Source organism: Sphaeramia orbicularis, chromosome 1 (assembly GCF_902148855.1).
Source record: "Sphaeramia orbicularis chromosome 1, fSphaOr1.1, whole genome shotgun sequence".
NCBI classification, from domain to species: Eukaryota; Metazoa; Chordata; class Actinopteri; order Kurtiformes; family Apogonidae; genus Sphaeramia; species Sphaeramia orbicularis.
The window spans coordinates 45,385,391-45,395,816 of record NC_043957.1 but is presented as its reverse complement, the minus strand read 5'-3'; the positions used below and the strand labels follow the sequence as shown (position 1 = coordinate 45,395,816).

Genomic DNA, 10,426 nt, shown 5'->3' with positions numbered 1-10,426 from the left:
GTGTGCGAGAGATATACATACAGAAAGAGAAATAGACTATTAAACCATGTTGAATACAGACCAGTATATCTTGAAGCACATCAGCCTGGTGCACTTTAAGTCTATGTTAATATTACTGGAATATGTTTATTCGTTTAGGGGAGAAGAAGCTTGAAATAATGGGACCTATTCCAGAGGATCTAAATTAAAAAAAAAAAAAAAAAAAAAAAAAAAAAAGTCCATTGCATGCGAGGAGTCGGCTGGAAATAATTTCTCATTGCTGATAGGTCGTTCAGCTACACCAGCCCCACTTGCGCATGGATTGGCCTACTGCTCTTTTTTCTCCAGTTTCCCATTGGCTTTTGGTAATGATAGTTCCCTGCCATCGTTTGCCCATGCAGTTTTCAATGAATATTGTATGTGGTTTGTGGCTTAGGGTGCTGATCATTTGAATCAGCGGGTTGCGGGGAGGAAAGCATCCTGGATGAGCGTACCAGATGATGGAATTTCTCCCAAACGCCGCAGTTGCACGACCAGGACTGTCTCCATCCGAAATTAGATAGAAAAAAAAGCAAGATTTTTATACAGCGGGAAGATGTTTTGCGCGAAGCTGAAGGAACTGAAGATATCCGGAGACTGTCCGTTCTCCAGCAGCGCCAAAAATAATGAGCTCGGAGACTTTGTGGAGCGCTCAACTGTCGCCGCGGATGTATTACCTATTTCAAAGGACGTGCATGGAAAAATAGGTGAGGATCTACCTCGACAGAAAACCAACAGAGCCAAAGTTAACCTCCATACACTTGGGGAGAGCATCCGCAAATTGGCATGCCCTGAGGTGAGTGCAAAAATACATTTTCTGTTATTTTTCATTTATGCAAATATCATATTTAGGAGGAGAAATAAACCACTCATTTGACTCTGCGTCTGGTGGTGTCTGATGAATTTGGCCTGCGTAAATGCACTAACATTATTCCTGCAAAAAATATGATCACTTAAACATCTAACCTTGTTTTCCTCCTTTTTAATTGAATGCCACTTGTGCAATAAAAGCTGTTTTTAAGTCTTGCCAGACCATGACCTTTAACTTGGTGAACACTTTATCATACAGTTTCAAAGGCTGCATACTGCCCTCCAAAGATTGGTGAGACTATCAGATCATACCGGGGATTCTGAAAGGTAATGTGTTTTTACATCCAGCTGTCACTAAGATAACATCACTCCTCACCCTCTACCTCTGCCATTACTACTACTGTGACTTAAATAAGGCCTAGACTACAGTGAGTACACCTGATACCAGTAATTATGTTACTGAGTCTGACTGTGTAGCTGCACCTGAAAAATCCCTTGATGCTCTCACTACCAGACTGATACTATTAATCATAACAGCAAAAAAAGGTGTTATGTCGTACAGACTCAGGCTGCTATGGATACCTGACTAATCATTTATAAATCTGCTCAGGGGCATATCGCTGACACATTTGTCAAAATATTCACAGTTTTCTTGTGTAAACAAAACAATACAGTGGTGATTCATGTAAAAAAAATGTATTTGTCTTTTCAGTCCTGAAATGTGCTGTGCAGAAATGTGTACCGATGAAGCAGAGCATCTAGTGGAGATAATGAACATTTACTCAGCCAAAACAGGTAATATGAAGCTTGAGATTCCTATCTAAGAATCTTTCAGTTTTTAGCTGTTGGGTCCCATTTGACTCATGTTCAACTTTCTCATATGTCCTCCAGAAATCCCAATGGAAGCTCTGAAAGTCGCTCTCGGCCAAGAGCTCTTCAACATGTGTTATGAGGAGGATGGACACATTTTGAGGGTGGTGGGGGGAGCTCTTCATGACTTCCTTAACAGCTTCAATGTCTTGTTGAAACAGAGCAGCACGCTGCCCAATCCGGACAGAGGGGATTGTGTAAACGAACCTTCCGTGCTGTGCTTAGACAAGGATCCGGGTCTGCTTACTGTCTATTTCTTCAACCCCCACCCAACCACTGAGCTCTTCTTCCCTGGAGTCATCAAAGCTGCTGCGCGCCTGCTGTATCAAACCACTGTGGATGTGTTGATGGACCCCCCTGGGGCGAAAGACAGCATCTTGCAGTCCAGTCCCCAACCCAGTCTTCTGTACACAGTTGTAGTTAAGGATGCTAAAAATCTGAGTCCCAGTCCACTGCGGGCTACCTCAGCTGGGACCCTTCCTACCTCTCTGTTCTCCACCATCTTCCCCTTCCATTTGATCTTGGACCAAGACTTGGTTCTGGTACAAATAGGACATGGTCTCAGGAAGAGACTGCCTAGAAAGGATGGACTTAGGAGGTCTGCCACCTTCCAAGAACGCTTCTCTATTGTCTCCCCCCAGATCAAATGTACATTTCAAGGTATTCTGACCATGCTAAATACACAGTTTATCATTCGGATCAAGCATGGAGTTTCAAGCACAGAAAACACAGGGAAGGTACGTCAACATACTGTATCTGTGACACGTGACGTCATGAGTGTGTAGTGAGGAGGAAAAGGTCTTCCGGTCATTGGCTTGTTAATAAAACAATAAGATGGAATGAAAAAAATTAGAATGTTTATAAGCAGTCAGGCTTATTAGAGGCACATACTTGGGTGCACTTGGCCTGAGGTAGAGATCAAAATTATACCCCCAGTGGAGATCAGAAGCAAATGTCAAACCATTTTATCCATCAAAGGCACAGCCATGCTCGTGCTGTTTATGTAAGAGTGCTCAGCAATTGGTCGCCATCACAAGGAAAAAAAAAAGGATGAGTGGGTAAACATGACAGTGGTTTAATGACTAATGACATTTAGGCAAAGTTGCTTCCACTTAAGATAACAGGAGTCCTCTGGTGGAAGTCTTACCTTTAATGGCTGCAGTCCAAATAAGACAGGTAAACATCACTGAGCGGCTGACCATAAATTCAGTCTTTGCTGTGTTTGGTAACACAATGTAGACATTTAATGAGTTAGCTGACAGAATGCAGACATGACTGCGATGTCTAAGGATATGGTCAGTTTAACATACATTACAACAAACATATCACAATTAACCAGCTGTTTGCAGACACTCTAGAAGGCAAGAATCTGATCTTTAGCTGTCTTGGTTCAAAAATGTTGAGGTCACATGCAAAGTAAATATAATCTAGAACATTTTGTAATGATCTGTACTAAATGAGCTTGTTGTTTTAAATAAGGAGGAACAGTAGGACAAAAATAGTAATGCAACCAAAGGGAATTTCATTACATTTGGTATCTTTAGTTTTTTTTTTTTTGTCCTGATCAGAGTTCAAGTAAATTTCCACTGAAGTGCATGACAATCCATCAAACAATTCACCCTGAGCCAAACGTCCACTTCATGATGCTAAAAGAAAAATCAGGGTCAAATCTGTGTTAACCCCCCCTCCCCCCCTCCCCTTATTTTCAGGCCCTCGATCAGGCTACTTCTGAGGTTAGTGTGAAGAAATATTTCAGTGTGTTAAATATATGTCCATCCAGAGCATAAATAAACCTTCTGGCTATCATTGCAGACATCCTGCATCAGACAGCTGTGGATTCATAAACAACATGCAAATACCCAGTTTACAATTCTGTTTCTCTAATGTTTATTTCTCAGTGTATGTCCTAAAGGAGTTTATTTATGTATTTATATCTGGCTGTGGGAAATTTGTACTTAAAGAAATGAATATGAGGCTTTTGCTCCAGGATGTGGCATAAACAGAAAATATATCTAATTTACTCTGAAAGCAAGTCTCTGAGCCAAGAGGATATTAAGATCATGTAATGTTGGTAACAAAAAACAAACTTTACTCAACAGCTGACTTTCCTTTCAGCTCATGGATCTTAAAGGTCAGATGATCTACGTCTCTGAGTCCGACGCCATCTTGTTCCTGGGCTCCCCGTGTGTGGACAAGCTGGAGGAGCTGACGGGCCGTGGCCTCTACCTGTCGGACATCCCCATTCATAACGCTTTGCGTGATGTCGTCCTGGTTGGTGAACAGGCCAAAGCCCAGGATGGTTTGAAGAAGCGACTGGGGAAACTCAAGGCTGCTTTGGAGTACGCTCACCAAGCACTAGAGGAGGAGAAAAAGAAGACTGTGGACCTCCTCTTCTCCATCTTCCCGGGGACTGTGGCTCAGCAGCTGTGGCAGGGTCAGACGGTCCAGGCCAAGAAGTTTGATCGAGTTACGATGCTGTTCTCTGACATTGTGGGCTTCACTGCTGTTTGCTCACTCTGTACTCCAATGCAAGTGATCACTATGCTCAATGAGTTGTACACCAGGTTTGACCACCAATGTGGAGAGCTTGATGTTTATAAGGTAGGTTAAGAAAGACATATTCTTTGGATTTTTTTTTTTCGCCCAAATGGTGAACACTGAAAAATGTTTCAGCTGCAAGTACCTGAAGTTAGAGTTAGGTATTTTGTGCTGTAAAACTGACTTATGATCAAGAATTCCACATTTTTTCCTCTAAATCTCCATTTTACATTATTATTTTTTTATATTTCTTAAATACTTTGCAGCAGGTACAGCTGATACCACTGAATAAAAGAATAATAATCATAAAACACTCAAAATATTAAAAATAGTCAAAGTCAGCTTTATTTCTCAGTTTTGCCATATGTATAGCACATACAGAAAATTGAAATTACAACACTCAAAGGCCCACGGTGTCATAAGGAACATAGTAGAAAAATAGAAAAAATAGAAAATAGAATGTAACTATAAATATACAAAGTGACTATAAACAGCAGGGGTTGGAGAAAATAAATTAAGCAATAAAGTGGCATCAGTAAAGTGAAAGATGAATAGGACTATACAATTTAATTCACAACAGGTTAATGATAACACTGGTCTACAAGGAAAATGCTTCCAGAATAAAAGTAATGAAATTTTACCACATGAGAGTCACCGATAAAGAAAAATCAAGTAAAAAATGCTGGTTGGCTGAACTTTCCAAGATACAGCCTTGGGTCAAAATGTGAAATTCAAGAATTAACGAGAGAATGGGTTTGACTCAAAAGGAATATTTGTCTCAGAGCTACAAGATCTACTTCAAAATACTGTCTGCACATTAGAATACATTCACTTTACAGGTTCTATTTAGTGGAAGATTTCTAAAACTATTATATAAATGTACATAAACCAATATATATGTGTAATAACACTTAATCATATACCTTGAAAACATCAGCAAACCGGAACTTTTGTCATTTATTTTCCAATTAATCTTATCAAAATACGTAACATTTAGCACATTTAATGTCTGAAGCAAATCATTTCTAAAAAATTGTAGACCAGTGTAATGTATGATATTAGCAAAACACTTATAGTGTCCATTTTTATCAAAGTTTTATTTTCTTTGTAGATTCAAAGTTTTCAACCAAATGATTTAGATTCAAAGTTTTCAACCAAATGATTTAGATTCAAAGTTTTCAACCAAATGATTTAACGTTGCTTCACAGTTACTAGAAAGAACCCGTAAGTGTAGAGCAGCCAGTTGTCTTGGTGTCTGCCAAAGGCTGCGATTCTACAGGGAGGTTGGATAATGTAATCAAAGTGTCACAGAAGCATAACAGAGAGAACAGCGTGTTTGACAAATATATCGTAAAACGCTAGGAAGTCAGGGGTTCCTTCAGGACCCTGTTTCCACTCCGCATGTATGCACCTAAAAATAGATTCACTTTATCTTCACCACATAGCTGTTGAGTGCACTCTGGTCCAGACTTACATGTAAGAAGAAGAGGGGAAAAAAAAAAAAACACTTGTGGGACTTTTTAATATGACCAGACATCAAGCACTACTACGTACAACTGAAGTTTTTCCCCTTTCTGTCTTCTACAAAAATAATATAAAGAAGAGTCTGATGAATGTCAGTTTCACATTTTCATTTGTTTGAGGTTAATTACCGTCATGTCACTGGATATTTTAATAGAAATAAATTACCTTCGGGGTGAATATCTAGAGCACATTATGTAAGATGAGATTTAATGATGTCCAAGCTCCTTAATCACTCTTCTGACCACTCACTGCATTCAGGTGGAGACCATTGGTGATGCATATTGTGTAGCAGGAGGTTTACACAAGGAGAGCGAGACTCACGCTGTCCAAATTGCACTCATGGCCTTAAAGATGATGGAGCTTTCAGATGAAGTCATGACACCGACTGGGGACCCAATACAGGTGAGGGTCAAACAATGTTCAGTTCAGACGTCGTTACTGAATATGGTGATGCAATTTCTGGGAAGTGAGCCTTTAAAGGAGTTCCAAAAAACAAAAGAAAGGTTATTATGTTTTCCTTTAACAGAAAAAGGCACGAGCCTCACGTACAAATGTCACATCCGAGTGATTTAAGAGAAGCTGACACATTCGCCTCATTCTGCTTTTGTTTTTGAATATTCTTTAGATATCAACACAATTTGCAAGAAGTCCAGATCTTTTGTAGGAACTGTGTGTAATTCTAAATGATGGCATATTCACTGCTCTGAACTAGTTCTGATTATGAAAACCCTACAGTCTACTCTTCATAATTTATGGACGTTATTTTGAAAAAGCCAGTTTCACAGAGGCATTCATCATGTTTATGCAGGTCTTCTCTACCGTTTTGTGAAATATGAGCATTTACTGAATTGTACTATAAATAACTAAGCTTAGATCAGTTGAGAATATGAAAATTCTTGCATTAGAATGAAAATGCATGAAGAAATCGTGTTTCAGTTTTTAACCAATATGTATACTGTATTTAGCAAGTAGAACCAAATTATATTATAGCAGTTAATGGAAAAATTTACATTTGGTAACTAGTTATTTGCCACAGAATATTCTATCAGCATCAGCGCCACTATAATACACATTAAATAAATATGTGATTAAATATTATATTAAAGTATGCCTTTGTACTAAAATTACAGTAAAGATGTTTTTTCACCTGTCATTTTTCCTTTTTCTTTATTTGTTTATAGTAAACCAAAAATGGAATATGACCAAACCAAACTTTTTTTTTGATTAATATGTGATGTAACATTAATAATTTTCAAATCCTTTAATTTTTTTTTTTTTTTTTTTTTTTAAATGTGGGCATTTTACCCTTTTTTTAATCTTATAAGTACCAATGTCTCAGATAAAGACACATGCAAGACATTTCTTGCAGATGGAATTTTTGTAGTTGTGCGTCATCCACTGTATGTTATGTGATGGAGTGTCAGCCTGCTTTTTCACCCCAAACACTAATGATGAATAAAAACAGACTGTTGCATTTTTTCCAGATGCGTATAGGCCTTCATAGTGGCTCAGTACTGGCTGGTGTAGTTGGCGTGAAAATGCCACGCTACTGCCTCTTTGGAAACAATGTCACACTGGCAAACAAGTTTGAATCATGTAGTCAACCCAGAAAAATCAACATCAGCCCAACAACTCACAGGTAAGCTAACACAATTATTCTACTTTGTCATTATTTATGTGAAAAGCTAAACATTTTTTTTTTTCACTGCCTACATGAACCATAAATATTTCATGTAGGCAATAACTTGTGTCCTTGTTATTGCAGGAAAAAACAAACTCAGTGTCCAGTCAGGAAACTTAAGTTTTAGAGGAGCACTGTGTTTCTTCTTGTGTCAAATAATTTGCTACATTGTTTTTAGATTCATGCTTTATTTGTGTGCTCTTTGTCCCAGTTTGTTGAAGGATCGTCCAGAGTTTGTCTTCATTCCCAGGACCAGACAGGAGCTTCCGGCCAACTTCCCAGAAGATATCCCTGGTGTGTGTTACTTTTTGGAGGCGTCATTCAAAACTTCAAAACAGGCTCTGAAATGAAGTCAAGCTGCTTCAGAGCCCAAAAATGTTAAATATGAAGAATAATGTATCTAGTGAATACATTGCTAACACATAGTTTTTGGTTGGAGTTGTTTAGATATTGATGATAGCTTAATGTCTATGAGTAAAACTCTTGCAGCTGCTTTTACAAAGATGTCAGGTCACTGTCAAACATGTGTCTTGTTCCTGTACAACTGCTCATTTCTACAGATAGCAGTAGAGAAAAACTCACGTCCTCCACTTTTCTTCCAGAGAGTGAGTCATCTTTACATTCATTTTGGGACTATTTTATCAATAGTTTAGAGCTAAGAAACTTGTGAAAATTTATGCCAAAAAAGATAAGAAGCATTTAAAGTAAAAAAAAAAAAGTCACTTTGTGTGATTTGAAGGTCTTTCTAAAATTTGTGATCTTCCATAATGTAGATATGAAACAAACATATTCTGGATGTTAATCCTAAATGTGATGTTCCTATCAGAGTGTGATCAGAGTGGTTATTTTTATGAAGATTGTTTTGTGTAAATATCAGATTCATCATGTCTATCCAATCTGCTGTGACTTTAGGTGGATACCTGCTAAAGCACCTTGGCTTGATGGTACGCCAGGAAAAAAAAAAAAAAAAATGTATCTGAGTAGAGGTGACAGGAAATCTGAAAAAACTGAAGCACATGGAAATATAATTCAGAGATTTAGTCATCATCTCACCTTCTTAAGTTAGGATTCTCCGACCGAATGAAGGGATGCAGATTCAGGTGCCTTATGGAAACTATACAAGCAGATTCACAGGCATTCGTTTGTAATCATGAGTATATGTATGTTTGCAGTTAATTTTATTTGTGCAATTTTTCTTTTGAATCGTTTTAACTAATATATACACATCACAATTTATCTTTTCTAGAAATAGGAAAATAAACATTTTGAAGCGTGGGATTCCAATTCCAATTCATTCCAAGATCCTTTTTTTTTTCAGTTATAAGTCATGTACTGTTTTTTTGGTTTTTTTTTTTTTTTTTATCACTATACACATAATTATACTATATTTATTGGTTTTATAGCACTTCTTTTCAACTACAATGGGGATATGAAACACGCAACAAGAATGCAATGAATGTGTAACTATCACTCATAATGATGTGCTTTAATCATTAATGTAATGTAATCCAGCTGAAATAAATATTGACATTACCTGATTTAAGTGACTGACTTAATAACTAAGGTTCACAAACTTTTTCAGCTCAAGACCTAAAGAAAAATCTGGTGTCTCCTCATGCAACCCTATCTCATATCAAAATGTGAAATAGCTATGTTTGTCCACAGTACAAAACGTATCAGTCTCACAATTAGGGCCTGAAAATTGTAAAATGTTCACTTTTTTTTTTTTTTATCCTGTTTTTTTCCATTGGCCAGCGTCTGAGTTGCATGACTTTCAAGATTCTGGCTGCGAGAACGAAAAGACATGGCGGACATGATCAATATTTTGAGTTAGTTGCTGCGTAAAAATGTGTTTTGGTTACTTCACATTTTGATATGAGACTGGTTTGCATCATGACCCAAACACAGAAAAATACATTATGAACTGCCACAGCATCTGTAATTCTTACTGACTGTTCTGCAAAACAGTGTTTAGCATCTGAGATGAACAAAGCACTGAGGCGAAAAAGATTACTCTTCTTTTATTAATATTAGGCAGATATTGTCAGTATTCAGATCCTTTACTCAGGGAAAGTAAAAATACTCCATGAAAAATAAATCCAGTCTGCAGCATCTAATTCTGCAGAAGTGAATCAAAATATTATATTTTTATTACCGCAAAGGATGTATGTCATCAACGTGGAGTAAATTTTAGGTAATTTATATACTACTTAATTGATAACTACTATTAGCAATATAATGATCTATAAAATTTTAAAAATCATTTCATTATTTCTGTTTAAAATCATAACCAACTGTGCCAGGTAGTGGGTAGAAATATTTGCCTCTTAAATGTCAATGGAGTTGAAATACAAAGCAGAAAAACAATGGGAACATTTTGGTAAAGTAAAAGTATGTCAGAGTACTTCAGCAGTATATATACCTGAGAAAATATACAATGTTACAGTAAATATCACTTTTATGTATTTAAAAAATCTCAATAGGCAACCCAATAAAAAAGGTTTGGTGAACATTTGGTGCCCAAATCACAAGTTTGAGAAGTATTTAATAATAAAGAAGATTTGGAGAGTTTAATTATGCTATATATAGAAATGCAAATATATATATTAAACTCCCTGATAAAAAAAAAAAAAGTTGTAGAATAAGTTTTTTATTTATTTTTTATTTTCATCATTTGACTGTTACATACTAATTCTTCTGAGAATTAAACCATATAGCTGTGGAAACTAACTGTCATGATACCCCTCTGTGTTAAAGTTTGAGGCCATAATCAGTTTGGGTGTTATACCAGTGTTGAAATTATCCATACAAATTTCTCAGACTCTGTATCAAGATACAACTTGAATATGTTAACAGTACTGAAAAAAAAATTACATAAAACTGCACATATAATAAGGACGCTGTGTGGAGTCACCTGGAAAAATAAAAAGAAATAAGCCCAAGTCTAAAGAAGGTAAGCTTACAGTACTATTCTATGATCACTTT

The 10,426-nt window shown here is 36.8% G+C and overlaps 1 protein-coding gene across 1 annotated transcript; it reads left to right on the top strand.

The window, feature by feature from the left end:
* Window positions 1-349: 349 nt before the first annotated feature.
* Window positions 350-8,979, top strand: gucy1a1 (guanylate cyclase 1 soluble subunit alpha 1). The gene is made up of 8 exons (XM_030139313.1): window positions 350-814; window positions 1,088-1,155; window positions 1,541-1,623; window positions 1,720-2,435; window positions 3,814-4,299; window positions 6,019-6,162; window positions 7,245-7,399; window positions 7,653-8,979. Exons 1-8 carry the CDS (start codon window positions 575-577, stop codon window positions 7,789-7,791), a joined length of 2,031 nt encoding a protein of 676 aa, XP_029995173.1. The 5' UTR covers window positions 350-574; the 3' UTR covers window positions 7,792-8,979.
* The last annotated feature ends 1,447 nt before the right edge of the window (window positions 8,980-10,426 follow it).